The sequence below is a fragment of the Danio rerio genome, chromosome 3 (genome assembly GCF_049306965.1).
Source record: "Danio rerio strain Tuebingen ecotype United States chromosome 3, GRCz12tu, whole genome shotgun sequence".
NCBI lineage: Eukaryota > Metazoa > Chordata > Actinopteri > Cypriniformes > Danionidae > Danio > Danio rerio.
The window spans coordinates 5,923,535-5,942,220 of record NC_133178.1 but is presented as its reverse complement, the minus strand read 5'-3'; the positions used below and the strand labels follow the sequence as shown (position 1 = coordinate 5,942,220).

Genomic DNA, 18,686 nt, shown 5'->3' with positions numbered 1-18,686 from the left:
CGAAAACCTTTACTGTCTGCTGTGTCTTTAATATGGTGTAAAGATTATTTAGCGTTATTGAAACATAAAGGAGGACGCAGCAAAGAACGTCACTATAAATTAAAACTACTTTATTATTTTATGCAGCAGCCTTACATTTAAAAGGGAAACATAAGGGTGATCATACGCAAAAAGACCCCAGACTAAGGCTAGATGTTTTCTTTCCCTTATTTCTTTATTTGTGTTTGGCGCATGTACTCATCAGAAAACTGCCCGCCTCTCCTTTCACTCCGCCCCGAAGCCCCAGCTGGCCCTCCTTGGCCCAAGGTATTCGGCGGGCCGAAAAAGGCCGGCCGCTGGCCCCAAGAAAGCCCCGCTTTGGCCCGATTAGGCCCCGGAAGTGACAGTGGAAACCCCACTGGCCTTGGCTCGCCCTGGCTCGCTCGCTTTAGGCGCGATAGTGGAAACGCGGCTATTGAAAGGTTCATAGTATGAAAATGTAAATCAATAAGAAAATTAAATGTTTACCTCTATTATGAGCTACATAATTTTCTAGTTTAGAATTATTATTATTGTTTTTCTTTACAATGTAAATTTGATGTAAATTGTAACTTTGTAGAATTATATTTGGCTCCTTAAGATTTGAAAATATTGTTATGATTGTGGAATCCCCAATCAGGGGCCGGATGTCGGAGCCCTGAATTAGCAAGAAAGTAATGTATTTAATTTATTTTATTTTGTATTATTTTTGGCCTACTTTTTGCCAGCTGTTGTGCTGCCACCTATGGGGCATACTAGTCACTGCACTGTAGGAAAGCCAATATCAGCTGAACCTAATCAGCAAGAAGCATGCCAGTGGGGAGAGACACAAGCTGCGTCCCAAATCGCATACTTATGCACTTTTCTACGCCATTTTGTAGTATAAATAGTGTAAGTAGTGTGTTCACACTGAAAACTCTAAAAATAATAAGAGCACTTCAATTACCCGGATGATGCACTCATTCAGCCGCTAAAATGAAGTGTGTAATGATGGACACTTCACGCACTCAACGACCGCAGGTTTGCTTACGTAGCGGAAGGGGCGGAGCTATCAGACGCACATGTTGAATAACTTTATTTATTTTGGATGGTGAAAGCAAAATTCTCCTACGAGAGTGATTATAGCGCCTCCCGATGGTGAATGCGGCAATACTCACGGCAGGTTTTATTTGATAATTCGGTCGTTTATTTCAATGATTTGGCAACCGTCAAACGTCATCAGGGAAACAGTTTGAATTTCCGCTTAGTAAAAAAACATTAGTGTGCCATTTGGGACAACACTACATACATATACTTTCCTGTTGAGTGTGGAAGTGCATAAGTACATAGTGCATGAGTGCATAGTGTATAGTGTGCCCTTTGGGACGCAGCTACAGTTTTCAAACGCTCAATTGGAGGACATTGAGAATTTTATTGTAAGTTGTTTGTTTTGGAACATGTTTTGGAAGCAAGAATAAAAATGGATCAAAATTCAAGCAAGTGTCCTGCGTCTAAAAACATTACCTGCTGGGGACAGCGAAATCAACAAGGAATTCGCTGTAACAAACACTTTAATATTTTAGAGAAAGTAGTTAAAGTTTGCATGGCCAAATGCACCATACACCAAATGACTCAGCGGTAGTAGTAGAGTGCAGTGCATTCAAGCTCAGGACAGCTCAAGATCTTCTTTAGGTCCAGCAAGCAGGCGCAGACCCTAAGATGGGATAACAGGACAGCCAAACTTCCACATCTGTTACTTTTCCTTCCATTGAGAGTCTAAGTTTAGTGTGCTGCGAAGCCAGAGGTCAACATGACTGCAGTCTTTTGTCGTCTTGAACGTGAATCTCCAGACTTCTAGCCTCACGTGAACAACGGACCAACCAACAGGGAACCCATGTGGGAGCCCAGCTTGGCAGAGGAAGATCTCCACATCACAGAAGAAACACAGGTAATGCCTCCAGATTAATACTGAATTGCTGTAAATTATATGTAAGCCTGAAGAAACAATAGAAGGGTTGAGTTTATCATTTCTGGTTCGGTTAAAAGGTCTGACAAATCCTGTGACTTGCATTATTAAACTCTCTCAAACTCTTCCTTTACTCCTCTCTACAACCTGTATGATTGTGTTTGTGTGTTTGTTTTAGGTGTTAACTTCTGTTAGAATAGGCAAAGTTTAGTCTGTTTTTAAAGAAAAGTGCCTGTGCATATTTTAATCATTTAATTTAAATGCAATCCTACTTTTATTTCAGATCTGTGGGAGAAAACAAAAGAGGTTTTACCTGCACTCAGTGTGGAAAGAGATTGGTATGCAAAAAGACTCGCATGAGGATTCACACTGGAGAGTAAGCATTCACATGATCTCGGTGTGGGAAGAGTTTCAGACAGTCATCAGTCCAATAATTTAGTTCACTTTTACTTCTCTAGATCAGGGGTGTCAAACTCAATTCCTGGAGGGCCGAAGCCCAGCACAGTTTAGTTCCAACCCTGCTCCAACACACTTACCTGTAGGTTTCAAACAAGCCTGAAGGACTCAATTAGTTTGGTCAGGTGTGTTTCATTAGGGTTGGAACTAAACTGCAGAGCTGCGGCCCTTTTGGAACTGAGTTTGACACCTGTGGTGTAGATTGTCAAAATATCATTGGAGCTTAAAATAAATTGAGTTCTGATACTGCTTCAGTCCAGTTTTCACAGCTGAAGATCAGTTTAATGTAAATAAATGTCACTGCTGAAAGCCGAAACACTGAACAGTGAACGGATGTGCAGCTCCACAAGTCCCAAACCAAGCAGGACGGTGGTGAGGAACAAACTTCACCAACAGACGAAAGAGAAGGAAAAATCCTGGAGAATAAACAATCTCAACTGGGCACGACCAGTTCTCCTCTGGCCAAAAGCTGCAGGTTTGAGTAGGTCAACGACGGGTGTTCAGTTGAGCCTACAGGGTCAATGCCTTTCAGGAATCAGTCTCACTCTCTCCATGACCACCACAACATCTGCTCGGGACAGTGCCGGGTCCAGGGTTATAAAGATTTTGGGATAAGGAGAAACAGACTAACATAAGCGCAGATGCAGAGGTGGGTAGTAACGAATGACATTTACTTGAGTAAAGTTGTTGGGTAACGTGTACTTTTTTTGAGTACATTTAAAGATGTCTACTTTTACTTTAAAGCAAATTATTAGAAAGAAATCATTACTCTTACTTTGCTACATTTGGCGGCGTTCCTCCGCTGTCAAATGATAATAAATATGATTTGTATGACAAATATCGCGAGGCATTGGAGAGGTTGTGTTGCGAAAGTGGCTATAGAGACGCGTCTATGTTGGAATGATGGCTGAAGTCGTACAAGTTTATAGTGTGGTCACGCCATGTTGCCATCTGCAGTTCCGAGAAGTAAGGCCAGGGATCCATTCTTCGTACATGGATTACTCAGTTAGCTGGATTTGGATATTGACGATTCGACACGATCCAGGATCGTTTCGTTCTTCAAAGCTGATCCGAGAGTTGTTGTCATAGCAACAGTTCTGCTAGCTTAAACCTGATCGAGAGCAGGTTCAATTCATATAAATAGGATTAGATCAGCTCAGTTCAAGCAAAGATAATACAGAAAGTATGTTCCGAATTCTGATATTTTCTTACAGTAGTAGTCATATACACTTGGGAAAAGAGTAAATATTTTTTAAACTATATAAAGTTATAGTTATTAATAAAATAAATAAAGTTATATAGATTAATAAAACTTATGCAATCTGCACTCTCAAAATGAAAGTACAAAGACTGCCACCTGGTGGTGCACAGAGAAAACTTATTGATAGGAACTTTTTAGATCGCTTAGTACAAATTGTGTATAATAAACATGCACAATATGTGACTTTTTTAAAGCAATAATACATTTATGCAGTCATGAACAAGTTTTGACAATTAATATGCTAGTGATTTGATGCTTCACAAAAGTTGCAGACGCCTTTACCAATATCAAAATGCTTTTGTAAACAACAGTTATTCTTTACACCGATTAAAAAACGGCTACTATAATAAAGAAAATATTTTCTAAATATAGAACTAAATACATTGATATGCATTGAAATACATGATGAATACTCTTGACACATGAAAGTGTAAAGCCTGCAGCTCACAACAAATGTGGAAGGTTATTGCGTGTCATATTTAACAAACCGTTTACTGCTAATTTGATGTAATTTTGCTCACATGGATAATTGAATATTAATCAGATGATGTCATTACGCTGCTGTGCCGTCAGCCAATCGTTGCATTGCTGATCATGATTTCGAGGATCGATAGATCTGTCCTTCACAACACACGCAGCGATCTCAGATCAGTTTATCCAAACATTGTAATCTGATTCGCGAACTTGTTTGAAGAACCAAATTAGCGAGAGATCAGTTATCAAGATTAAAAGATCCAGGATCTACCAAATCATCTTAGATCATTTAAGCGAGGTACGAAGAACAGACCCCAGGCTGTCTGTGCAGTGAGTTTACTGGACCAGGCCACCCGCGGCCTCAAATTGAGTCTGTTTTCACTCAAAGATGTCAACAAAAATAGTTTGATAATGTGATGCACGCTGTACATAGAACTGAACTGACTTCACAACACATACATGAAGTACAGCTCCAACCTGAAGAACATGTAGTGGTAAGCTGGGCCGGCCCGTGGCATAGGCAGCATAGGCAAATGCTAAGGGCGCTGTTAATCCAGGGGGGGGGCGCTAGAAATGAGCGAGGTTAAGTTGGTTTTGTTTTCGATATTCCTGACACATTCAGTTATAGCGACAATCAGGCCCGGATTGGCTAATCGGGAGGAGAATTCCCGGTGGGCCGGTCCGTTTTTTTGGCCGCGAAGGCCGTTGTCCCTAGCTCCAGAATCTGTTGCTCTCAGCAGTCAGACTTTTTAAATTAATTTATTTATTTACTTGACCACAGCCTTCTTATTCATTATATAACCGCAGCTGTGCTCTTTTCATAATGATTATATAACTCAGATGTGTCACCTCTCACTATACAACTATTGTGGTCCAGTGGTTAGCATGTTAAATTACAACGCTGCCAACCTGGGTTTGATCCTCGTCTGAGTATGTTTGTTTTGTTTTTCATTTTTATTGTTAAGACATAATACTGTAAGGGTTGTTGAACATTTGAAGTTCTAAAGAAGCTGTTTTCTCAAAAAAAGACGTGATCGTATAATTAGAAACTGAATTGGAATGACCTTATTTTAATATAGTCATTCATGAACTGAGGTGGGCCGGTCTAAGGCTTGAAACTCCAGGGCTGAAAAGGAGTCCCACTCCGGCCCTGGCGACAATAACTCAAAAACCTCTTACCCTAAAAATATTTAAAGTGTGTTTCCTACAAAAAGACAAAGCTGGTTATGTTTCACAGCTGTCTTTCTCTTTTTTTGGCTCGACATTATGACAACTGCTCCGTTTGAGCCCTCGCAATATGCGTTTAACCGGGAGAGCTCGCTCTGAGTGGAGCTCTCAGTAAGGGACCGTCGGAAAAGTGCTTATTTTTTTCGCTTTTTTTTTTTTGTTTTTTTTTTTGCTCTGTCCTGCGTGTTTTATTTTAAGCACAATTAATTTTCCCTTAAATGAGCACAAACAGTTACTAAAGTAGTCGAATGCTTCATTATGGATCTGTGCATTCTCACATTAACACCTCTGTGATCAAACTAAATAACTATAGTAACTTTAATCAATATGCAAATACAATTAAAAGTAAAGTAGATTATATAGCTTTATTTAATTTCTGTATAAGCCATTGATTTTAATTGGTTAAACCTTTTATTTTATTGTCAATATTTTCTAATCTTTGCTATGTATTCTATCATTTGAAGCTATTTGTTGTCCCATATTTTTTACATCCCAATGTTGACTAATCAATACATAGCAATAGTGCTATCTGTTAGTTTTTACGTCAGCTAAAGTTATGGAAGGGCCTAGATGTTTTGGAAAATAGTAATAGTAATGTAACTACCCCCATCATTCCTTCCTCAAGCAAATGTGTAAATGTCAGATCTATTTAGCGATAACGTTAACTGCATTGCCATATTTATCTGACATTTTCCCAGCTTGTAGTAGTCGATCAAAAAGCTATTTAGTTTCTTATGACTATACACTAGCAGTGTAATTCACTGCGATGTGACAGGGCGCCACCTGAAATCTTACCAAGGATGCCAAATTGGTTAGGGCCGGGCCTGGTGGTAAGTGTCAACATTATCCACAGTTGAACCTTATTATATGGGATAACTAAAGAAACTGCTGTTTAATGGAGTAACCGATTAGCCATGGCATGCGCAAATAAGTCATTCACACTGTTAACCATTGAAGTAATTCAACATTATTTTAAAAAAGTGTGTTAATATTTATATACCTACATATCTTTGTCATGATGACAGTACATAATATTTAACTGGATATTTTTTAAGATACTACAATTCAGCTTAAAGTGACATTTGAAGGCTTAACTAGGTTAATTCTGCAAGTTAGGGTAATTAGGCAAATCATTGAATAATAATAGTTTGTTCTGTAGAAAATCAAATATATATATATATATAAAGGAAATACTGTGAAAAATTCCTGAATCTGTTAAAACATCATTTGGCGAATATTTGAAAAAAGAAAATAAATTGACAGGAGGGTGAATAATTTTGACTTCAACTGTATACAGTGCTCAGCATATATGAGCTCACCCCTCACACATCTATATTTTAAATTAATATTTTAAATAGGAAACTACATTATTATTATTTGTGCATATACATTAGTGTGTTTTCTTTGTCTTACAACTTACCGCTGTAAGTCGCTGTTGCTGTGATTGTCCTCTAGATGGCAGTAGTACACAGCACACTGATAGCGGAGGCGCTGGAGGAAAAGCTCAGAACAAGCAATATTAAACTCGTGTTGAAGATGAGAAGAAACAAAGAGGCTACACTTCAGCTTTTATCAACTCTAGAGAGATTATTTAGCGAACACGACACAACTCCTGCCTTTCTTCATTATATCCTGGCTCTTGACTGTCAATTCCTCTGTGAAAGCGATCAGGAATAGCGGACTTTTACCGTGTTCATATGTAAACAGGTAACGTTGTGTTTCTCTCCTTATTTATTAGTTCAGATTCCTACTTTCTCAATATTCCAGTGTTTTTCTCTCGGCTGTGTTCCTCTTCAGTGTCGGTTTTCAGCTTTGTTTTTGCTTGGTTTTGGCCACTAACCTCTTTATTAAAGCTCTCGATGTAAAAGCTTCTCGCGGTAAAAGCACAGGTTATGATTCCTGTTTACTTTCACACATTCTTATACTTCAGGATTTGTCTGATCTTTATTAGCGGCAAATGAAATGCTGTGTTCACTCATTTCACCCTCATGGACAAATACTGGGGGCTATTCCAGAAAGCAGGTTATGTGACATACACGGGTAAGTTTGAGAGTAAGTAGGTGGATAACCTCAACTTTGGTTCCAAAATCGGAGGTAACTTCTGGGTATGTTAAGTAGCCATAGCAACTTACTCTCTGAAGATAACCTGCTCCGGAGCAGGTTATGTTCAGAGAGTAAGTTGCTATGTTCCAGAGTTTGTCTGTTTCAGAGAGTTTACTGAGCATTGCGTGCTCTTTTGATGAGAATATTTATGGATGTGGACACACAGATACAAGTTTTTTCGTTGTGAGAGGGTTATAAGTGCATAGTTTTTTTCATAACCAAATTTATAATGTTAATGTATTTAACAAACCTTTTTGAAATCAAATGTGACAAACCGCGGGTCTGCGCTTACCATAAAAAACATTCAGTGCAGCTCTTTGTATTCGCGTCAGGGCATTTTAGGCAACTGTACAATGTGGCAGTAGGACCACCTGTACAGTATGCCTGGCACTGAACTGTTTTTTAAACTTTTGTACAGTTCCTTGGTCATAAATCACTGCGTATCATTACACAGATGATTCAGAGCACGGCAATAGCGTAGTGGACAGTGCCTCGATAAAGAACAACCGAGCGCACAATGGAGTGAGTTTGAATCTCACTTACAGATTTTGTGTTTTTTCTCTCCTTCTGCACCCTCACATTTTTCTGTATAATATTATAAGTGGCAGCTTTGTCTTTTGTAGGAAAATATATCTTTAATTTAAGATGTAGGACGTCGTTCTTATATAAACATTCACGCACACACACCTACATTTTTTTTCAGGGTTTCTAAATGCTATTGTGTGCATTAATTGCAGCCGATTTTAAAGCTCCATCAGTCACTAAAGGACACTGATAATATAAAATTTGTCCAAAGTATAAGTGTGCAGGTACAACTTAATTTTCTATCCTTAATCTTTTGGTGTTTCAACTATTAAACTCATTACTGCTTCCACTTACCAGCTCATCACACACCCCACCTCATCACTATGTTGAGGCTAAATGGCTGATTTTCAGGAAGTAGTGATTCAAGTGTATAACACAAATATAGTTAAAAAAAACTATAAAGCAAATGTTGCTCAACACAATGTTTATTTTTATTATATTTGTATTATAAAATAGAATCATTACTGGGCACTACATTGTTACTTGCTGGAGGACAAAAGATACCCTTTTCTGCCTTATACGATGACACGTACCTGCAGCCTGACCCAGAGGAAATCTCAGCGACCCAAGCAGACAAAACAGATGGAAGAGTGCTAAAAAAATATAATTAGTCAAAAAACTATGTTTAATCAAATCAAATAGTTTGGTCTGTTCATTTCTTCATTTCCTGAAATAAAATGAATGATTTTGTACACTGCTTTATACACACACCTTTCAACGTGTAACATATTTTTCATATACATTTCTCACCTTAAGTTGATGCTCATGTGACTTTATCTTTGAAGATGGACCTTATACAGCTACTTTAGAATTTAAATATGTAGATAAAAGATTTTGTGATCCAAGAGTAATATTCAAATATGGAAAAGTGCAGAAAATTCTTACACTGCTTGTTAGTTGAGGCAGAAGGAACTTCGTCTGCATGCAAAATAAAAAGAACCTAAAGCTATCTGACAACAATCACTTACAACAGTGACAGAGTGTGTGGTTTAAGTCAAAAACTCAACCACTGAAAAGCCTTTATTATAGGACACAGCAGTTAGACAGGCCTCTTTCTATTAGCTGCATGACAGAAAGAATATTCTAGAGTGTTAAATAAAGAGCTCCAGTAATTAAATATTACCTTTTATGATAATGTTTCTGTGTTTAATGACTTTGGACAGAGTTCTAGCTCCAGAAAGATTACAATTTCTATAAGCCTTATTAGTCAATACACATATTGTGGCCTTAAGAAATTAATGGCAAGAAAAATAAATGCATGAATGGTTACACAACATACTAAAAAAGGATGTTAAAGAGTAGTTTAATTTATCATTACAATAAAATGGAGGGTGGCATGTGTAATTTAATGAACTAATAAATTTTCTTATTATTTATTTTTATTTTCTTATCTATTTCTTATTCTATATTTCTTTCCTTCGTTGAAGCAGATGTGTAATCTCTGTGTTTAAAACCTCCAGCTCTGCCTCTGTAAAGTGCGTTGCCCTTTTTTTCTCACCGTGACTTTCTATGGTGACTCGTGAATTCGGCGATCTACTGAAAATGCCTTCAGGTGTGTGCCGTGCACGCGCATTAACCCGTGGTTATCTTCAGGAGGTTGATTTAACTAACTCTTGTCACCTGTTTTGGAACCAACATACTCGCGGTAAGCAGGTTTTGGGTAAATCAACCGAGAGTTTAGGTTTTAGCAGATGGTAAGTTAATCCAGCTTTCTGGAATACCCCCCTGGAGTCATTTATAGGAAATAGTGTAGTAGAAATACAAAACACCAACACTGTACTACATTTACAACCATACCTGTCAACGTTGGGATGTGAAAATAAGGGATATGCCCACCATAATAAGGGATCCCCCAACACACCCGCCCCCCTTAAAAAAATCCCCAAATTACTAAATATGTTAATTTGGAGCTGTTTCATTGTAAATAAACAGTTAAATGGCCAGTAATATGTTTTAAAACTATTATTAACAAAAGAAAAATAAATATACATAAGCAGCAAATAGGCGAGGCAGTGGCGCGGTAGGTAGTGCTTTCGCCTCACAGCAAGAAGGTTGCTGGTTCGAACCTCGGCACAGTTGGCGTTTCTGTGTGGAGTTTGCATGTTCTCCCTGCCTTCGTGTGGGTTTCCTCCGGGTGCTCCGGTTTCCCCCACAGTCCAAAGACATGCGGTACAGGTGAATTGTGTAGGCTAAATTGTCCGTAGTGTATGAGTGTGTGTAAATGTGTGTGTGTGTGTGTGTGGATGTTTCCCAGAGATGGGTTGCGGCTGGAAGGGCATCCGCTGCATTAAAACTTGCTGGATAAGTTGGCGGTTCATTCCACTGTGGCGACCCCGGATTAATAAAAGGACTAAGCCGACAAGAAAATGAATGAATGAATTAGCAGCAAATACATTAGCAAACAGTTCAGCTTATTTAAATTAATATCAATTATAATGAAATAGAATTAAGCTATCAAATCTCATTAGCCGTTTCTCCACTGTATAACTCACACATTCTGATTAAAGAGCAACGAATGAATCTCTCATTTATTAAGATTTTTTTATTACATTAAATAAGAGGTGTCACTTTAAAAATGCACACATCTAACATTATAATGAAAGCATTCGACTGCTTTCCTAACTTTTTATGCTCATTTAAGACGAAATTAGTTGTGTTTGAAAAAAAACACCAAGATCGACGTCTTTACAGTGGCTATTTATCCCTATGGAGTATGTCAGCTGACCGTCATGCACCATTATATGACTGTTTTGAGGATTGTATAGGATGGGTGACGGCACCTGTAATCAAAGAAAGGGAATTGTTAATTCATTTTCTTGTCGGCTTAGTCCCTTTATTAATCCGGGGTCGCCACAGCGGTATGAACCGCCAACTTATCCAGCAAGTTTTTACGCAGTGGATGCCCTTCCAGCCGTAACCCATCTCTGGGAAACATCCACACACACTCATACACTATGGACAATTTAAGCCTGATTTATACTTCTGCGTCAGGTGACCGGCGTAACCCACGGCGCAGGCAACGCGCGTGGCTGTGCATTTATACTTCTGCGCGCTGTCTCTGCCGGTCTGCATTAACACTTCCGAAACGCTAGTTGGCAGTGAGGTGTAAATGTTCCTCTGTGTCAAGTTTCTTCGCTACTTTTTTGCATTTCCTGAACACTTCCGGGATGTACAAGTGGCTCAAACTCGCTCATTTTGAGGCAGGAACCGGCGGACGTGCAACAACTTTAACTATGAGGTAAACACAAAACAAAACTTTCCATCCGGAGCTCCTTCACGGGACTCCACACTTGTAAACAATCGCTCGCGCGGCGTCGCGCCATTCGCGCGCCTCTCGGTCCCGCCCAGACTCGTCAGCGCTACCAAGCCGACCAATCACAGAGCTTATGCTACGCGTCGTTGCGACGTGTAGTTACATTTTTTGAGAGGTGCACGTCAGTGACGGCGATGGCCACGGCGAAGGGCTATGCGTCAGCGCCGTAGCATACGCCGGTGTTTGACGCAGAAGTATAAATCAGGCTTTAGCCTACCCAGTTCACCTGTACCACATGTCTTTGGACTCTGGGGGAAACCTTCTTGCTATGAGGCGACAGCGCTACCTGCTGCGCCACTGCCTCGCCCCTAGAAAGGGAATTGCGCCATTTTTATAAGTGTTTTCATTCCTAAACAATGCGAAAGGACAGAACAGACACACGTTTAGGAGCAAGGGGCGACCCCTGGTGGTTCGGCGGTATGGGTTGCGTATAGGGAGACTCGGCTGGTCAGAGAAAGACTGAAAATACGGGAAAACACCTTCACGGGATACAACTGTAAAATATGGGAGAATCACGGGAAAAACTGGAGGGTTGACAGGTATGTTTACAACAACTATATTACAACTTATGTTTACTACAGTATGCAGAGCATTTTCTCATTTCACCACAGTTACTGCTGCAGCTTTCAGTAACACAGTTGTACAATACTATAATAAATAAGTGCACTTTATTATAGTATGGTTGAACAAGGTTCCTTAACCAGATGGTTTTTCAAGTTACTTATAAAGAGAATGCTATTTCAGTCATGTTGTTGTAATGTTTTAAGTTGACTAGTAACACAATAAAAAAAATAATTGAAATTGTGAATCGGTCAAACTTTATTAGAAAAAAACGTAGATTTTTTTTTTTTGCCATATCGCCCAGCCCAAGTGCACATATCAAAGATATCTAAAGATAAATCTTTCACTCCATGTAAAAAATCCTACACTTTCGCTTTTGTTTTGACTAAACTTGTTTTGCTAAATATTAAATAAGCAGATGAAAATGAATAGACTATAGATATGAGAAGTAGCGAAGTAGTTTCAGAGTGCTGTGATGAAATGCTGGTTAAGCATATAAATGTAGACAGTCATTATAACAGAGCAGAACGCAGAGCTAAATGTGTTATAACATAAAGAAGAGACCGTCGTGTAATAAATACTGAAGTTCATTCAGTGATTATGAGGTGGTTTCACTTTTGAAATGCGGTATAAATTCCTCCCATTTTGGCGTTTTTAAACCTTTTGAACACATTCAGGTGCTGCTTGTCAATCTGACAAGGCTTCTAAAATTGCTCTTGCTGTCAATTGCGGAAGAAATGATTGATAAAAGATTCCTGGTAAGGCTCTGTGACAGCTGCAGGCGCTGTGTGACGTGCGTGCACGCGAGGGGGAGTCAGATTTGTTCGGGGAGGCAGAGTTTGATACAACACCGGCACTGCATGTTCCTCCATGTCGCGTCAGTGATGAGTCGTTCCTGAATGATTCGTTCATTTTGAACAAATCTGTTGTTTGACTCCTGGAGTGAATCGTTCCATTGCGCATGCGCACATTTGTGCAAGTGGAGCTCGGGTGCTACCTTGGAGTGGTCTGTTTCCTCGCAGAATGAGCAAGTGTGGCCTCAAACCATATCAACATGAACGATACTAGATAATATCACATCACATTGGGGAATCATATCGATATATCCCCAGAACCCGATATACTGCCCAGCCCTAAAATCCACCACTTAAAAGTGACACATTATTATCAATGCATTGTCCAAATATGTGTAAAAGCATCTAAAGGTAATGATGAAATAGTAATACGGTTGATTTTATACGACAAGTGTTTTAAAATGAATGATTGAAGATCAGTGTATCTTGCTTGTGAAATGAAGTTTACAAAAATACACCAAAAGTGATCATGAATGAAACTTTAATGGTGGTAAACTTTTACTTTCTTAAATAATTAATTTTAAAGGCAGTCTGTTTATTTTATTTCAGGCCTGATGGAGGAGACACATGAGAAAATCAAAGAAAACTCACTGAAGAGAAAAGACAAAAAGTGTGTCACCTGCACTCAGTGTGGAACAAGTCTCTTTAACAAACAGAGTCTCAGTGATCACATGATGATCCACACCGGAGAGAAACCATTCACATGCACTCATTGTGGGATGAGTTTCAGACACTCATCAAACTTTGGTAGACACATGTTGGTCCACACTGGAGAGAAAACACACCAATGTGATCAGTGCGGGAAAACATTTTTGAGGGCTTCAGGGCTGAAGAAACACCTTCGAGTTCATACAGAGGGGAAGCCTTATTCATGCACTGTGTGTGGAAAGACTTTCAGACATGAAGATGGTTTAAGAGATCATCAGAAGATCCACACCGGTGTGGGAGTTTATATTTGCTTGGTGTGTGAGAAGACCTTTATTACGGCTGTAAAATTGAAAATACATGAGAGGACTCACACTGGAGAGAAACCTTACAAGTGTTCACACTGTGAAAAGAGATTCAGTCAGTTAGGAAGCCTGAATAAACACAAGATGATTCACACCGGAGAGAAACCGTACAAGTGTTCATACTGTGACAAGTGTTTCAATCGGTCAGGAATCTTAAAAAAACATGAGAGAATTCACACTGGAGAGAAACCTTACAAGTGTTCACACTGCGACAAGAGATTCAATCAGTCGGGAATTCTGAAAGCACATGAGAGGACTCACACTGGAGAGAAACCTTACATGTGTTCACACTGTGGCAAGAGATTCGGTCATTTATTCAGCCTGACAACACATAAAAGGATTCACGCTAGAGAGAAACCTTGTAACCTTGAAGGTGTAAAGTCGCCATAGTCTAACAAGACTGCATATCTGCTTTGTTTCCCTTTTGGTCGGTAGTCCTCAACCACCGGGCTTGAGACCATTACCGGTCCATGGATCAATTAGTATGGGGCTACACAAGAAATAATAAATAAAACGGAAATAATTAATGATCTGAGTCTGAACGGTCATTCATTTTGAAAAATTACCGCATTCTCTCGCTTGCATCTCGGTCACTTGAGCTCCCAAATTTAATCCACAAGTAGCAAAATGAGCAGGAAACAGACGTCTTTAGAAAGTTTCTTTGCTAAGGGGAAAAGGCCCAGTGAATTGGAGGTGTGCGGCATCCGTGGCTTCTAGTCTGGAAGACTCAGCGCTGGTCTTCCAGACCAGATGCACACAGTTAAAGGAATCCTGCAACACATAACATGAATTGACCGATCAGCTTCAGCTTGTAAGGAATATTCATATTTCGGTAAGACTAATTAGCTCAGACAAACACAGAATACTCAACCACTGCATTGCTTTGTAATTGTTTCCGTAATTAAAACTTGTATCAGAGTGACAGCAATGTTTAGTCATTCAGTGCAGATTTCTGCGCACACATTGCGTGTGGGCTGAGTCACACCCTCACACTCCAAGTAGGGTAATAGTTTTAATATTAGCGGCAATATCTGAATAATTTTCAGGATGTAAAACTTTTAATTATTGCTAATATCAAATATATTCACACTGGGCCAATTCTTTCATATATAGACGCACAGCCACCACAGACAAATAGAGAAGGCAAAACCACTCCTGCTTTCCACATGCTTTTAGGCCCGTTTACACTGTCAGGTCTTGATGGCCAATTCTGCTTAGTTGCCCATATCTGATTTGTTTGTCTGTCGGTTTACACGTTCTTTTAATTGAGACCCACATCTGATTCTTCTGTTTACATTTGCCATACAATCTACGATGTCGCGCATGCGCAAAGGCGGGTTCTAGCATCTGCACCACATTAGCCACGATGGAAGAAATTGTCTTGCTTTTAGCTCTGCGAAAGATGCCAAGTTCGCCAAACTTTAATATGATTTTGAGGCGGAGGAGGAGGGAAAGGGCAGTCATCGCTGCTTGCGCCTATGGTTTATATATGGTGTCCTCCACTGACTCATCTCCCCACAGGGCATGAAGGCTTGTGCCATCGACCACTGACCATGTTTTCCCCCTCCATGTTTCTTCTGTTGTTGTTGTTGTTGTATGCCGCGTCGAACACAGACTCTAAGATGGGATACAGGACAGCCAAACTTCCACATCTGTTACTTTTTATTCCATTGAGAGTCTAGTTGAGTTTAGTGTGCTGCAAAGCCAGAAGTCAACATGACTGCAGTCTTTTGTCGTCTTGAACGTGAATCTCCAGATCTCCAGAACGGACCAACTATCAGGAAACCCATGTGGGAACCCAGCTTGGCAAAGGGAGATCTGCACATCACAGAAGGAACACAGGTAATGTCTCCAGATTAATTCTGAATTCCTGTAAAGTAACAATAGAGTAAAGTAACAAGAAACAATAGAAGGGTTGAATTGATTATTTTTGGTTTGTTTAAAAGGTCTTACAAGTCCTGTGACTTGCATCATTAAACTCTCTCAAACTCTTCCTCTACTCCTCTCTACAACCTGTATGATTGTGTTTGTGTGTTTGTTTTAGGTGTTAACTTCTGTTAGAATAGTCAAAGTTTCGTCTGTTTTTAAAGAAAAGTGCCTGTGCAAATTTTAATAAATTAATTTAATGCAATCCTACTTTTATTTCAGGTATAGTGAAGAAGTGTGGAAAGAGTTTGGCATGCAAAAAGACTCGCACTGAAGATAAAGCATTCACATGTTCTCAGTGTGGGAAGCGTTTCAGACAATCATCAGTCCATTAATTTGTCAGTTTTATTTTCATAGCAGCCTTACCTAAATGAAGTTCCAGTGAACTGATACTGCTTCAGTCCAGTTTTCACAGCTGAAGATCAGTTTAGTGTAAAATAAATGTCACTGCTGAAAGCCGAAACACTGAACCGTGAAGAGCAACTCCAATGCGCAACTCCACAAAAAACAGGCTCAAGTGGGCACGACCAGTTCTCTTCTGGCCAAACGTCTTGTGCAGAGCTGCAGTCTTGGTGCTGGAGACTTGAGAACGCTGGACCTCCATTGTGGAGAACCTGGTGGGTGTTCAGGCAAGCCCATAGAGTCAATGCCTTTCAGGAATCAGTCTCACCCTCTCCACTCCTCCATGACCACCACAACATCTGCTCGGGATACGGGCCGGGTCCAGGGTTATAGAGATCTCAGGATAAGAAGAAACAGACTAACATAAGTGCAAATGCAGAGGTGAGTAGTTACGAATTACATTTAATTGAGTAAAGTTGTTGGGTAACGTGTACTTTTTGAATACAACTAAAGATGTGTACTTTTACTCGCGTAAATAATTAGAGAGAAATCATTACTCTTCGCTACATTTGGCGGAGTTCCTCTATTACTGTAAATTGATAATAAATATGAATCATGTGACATATCGCGAGGCGCCGCATTGGAGAGGTTGCGTCACGAGAGGTTGCTATAGAGACGAGTCTCCTGTTTTCAGTTCGAGTGTGCGTCTATGTTGGAATAATGGCTGAAGACGTGCGAGTTTATACTGCGGTCACGCCACGTCTAAATGTCCATTTCTAATTAAGGCCGATATCTTTAAGCCGATTAATTAGGTAATTGTACAGACCTGCCTGCCACGTACGCGTGGGCGGGAACATGTCCAGACTTGTCAAGTGCACTACAATGGATCTCTCCTCACATTGTTTATTCCTTCAAAGTCCGTCCTTTCTTCATGTGGTATTGCCGTGCATTAATAACTCCGTGAGTAACCATCTTCCTCATCATTGTAGACTTGTTTGATTTGAGTGGCGTTGTGTATTTTTATTTAAATCACCTCTGGAAAAATATTACATGTGTAAACATAACAGCAGAGATGCACACGTGCTAAACAACTCGTTTGGTTGTTCGTAATCTACTATGATTATTTGTTATTATCATCGCATTGCTTGCCATGTGTTGTTGATGTAAGATTGTATTCAGTTGGATCGGAATATTCGTATTGATTATAGCGAGCGCCCGTGAGAGCTGTCACCGCACACACACACACTGATCTGACAGCCTTCAGAGCAGCACGGGGGTGAGATGCGGTGTGCCGGTCACTGAATCGAGCATAGGGGCTCTCAACTCGCCGCACATTCTGTCTTTATATTATGCTCTGTGTTTGTCATAAAGTCATCTGAGCTCATGGCTTAGCTGCTCCGCCTGCAGTTGAGTGCAACTTTCAGCGGTTTATCATAAACTTTTCATCTGTCATTTTTCCCGCAATTGACAGCAAGAACGAAACAGAAGCGCTGTCTGACTGACAAGCACTGCAGCTAAATGTGTTCAAAAGAGTGAAACGCCTAATAGGATGAATTTATGTAGCATTTTCTAAAGTAATACTATCTGTGTTTTAGCTCTTCGCTTGTACGGTGGCTCTGAACGGTCAAAACATCTCTAAAAAAGGCTTTTTCGGACATGACATTGTATATATGTACATCACTGTAAAGCCTGGTTTATACTTCTGCGTCAAGTGACCGGCGTAACCCACGGCGCATGCAACGCGCGTAGCTGTGCATTTGTACTTCTGCGCGCTGTCTCTGTTGGTCTGCATTAACACTTTCGAAACGCTATTTGGCAGTGAGGTGTAAATGTTCCTCTGTGTCGAGTTTCTTCACTGCTGTTTTGCGTTTCCTGAACACTTCCTGGATGTACAAGTGGCTCAAACTCGCTCATTTTGAGGCAGGAACCGGCGGACGTGCAACAACTTTAACTATGAGGTAAACACAAAACAAAACTTTCCATCCGGAGCTCCTTCACGGGACTCCACACTTGTAAACAATCGCTCCATCGGGCTTGCGCCATTCGCGTGGCTCTCGGTCCCGCCAAGACTCGTCAGCGCTACCAAGCCGACCAATCACAGAGCTTGCGCTACGCGTCGTTGCGACGTGTAGTTACATTTTTTGAGAGGTGCACGTCAGCCACGCCGATGGCCACGGCGAAGGGCTATGTGTCAGCGCCGTACCATACGCCGGCGTTTGACGCAGAAGTATAAATCAGCCTTAACACGTTTTATTCAAGAACATTTGAGCTGGTTTCAGTCTTTAACCCTTTAATTTTCATCTTATTTAAATATATTTAACTTGCTTGTTGATTAAATCCCATTTTGTTATTTAACCTATTATTTTTATGCAGCAGTCAAGTTGCATGTTATTTGATATGAAGAAAAGGAAATAACGTATTGTTTGCATGTTGAATTATGTGAAATCATGAATATAGGTCTATGATCACCTTGCAAATGTGAAGTTATAGTGTTGTTTTGTTTTTGCGTTGAGTTTAGACTAGCAGTTCAATCTTTTATGAAGTTTGCTGCATGAAAATATAATATTTTGAAATTTATAATTATCAGCCTATATATACATATATATATATA

General features: G+C 39.9%; 1 protein-coding gene across 1 annotated transcript; it reads left to right on the top strand.

Moving 5' to 3' along the window:
- The first annotated feature begins 6,901 nt into the window (after window positions 1–6,901).
- On the top strand, window positions 6,902–14,337 carry zgc:173577. The gene is made up of 2 exons (NM_001105127.1): window positions 6,902–7,088; window positions 13,347–14,337. Exon 2 carries the CDS (start codon window positions 13,352–13,354, stop codon window positions 14,195–14,197), a length of 846 nt encoding a protein of 281 aa, NP_001098597.1. The 5' UTR covers window positions 6,902–7,088; window positions 13,347–13,351; the 3' UTR covers window positions 14,198–14,337.
- Window positions 14,338–18,686: the final 4,349 nt, after the last annotated feature.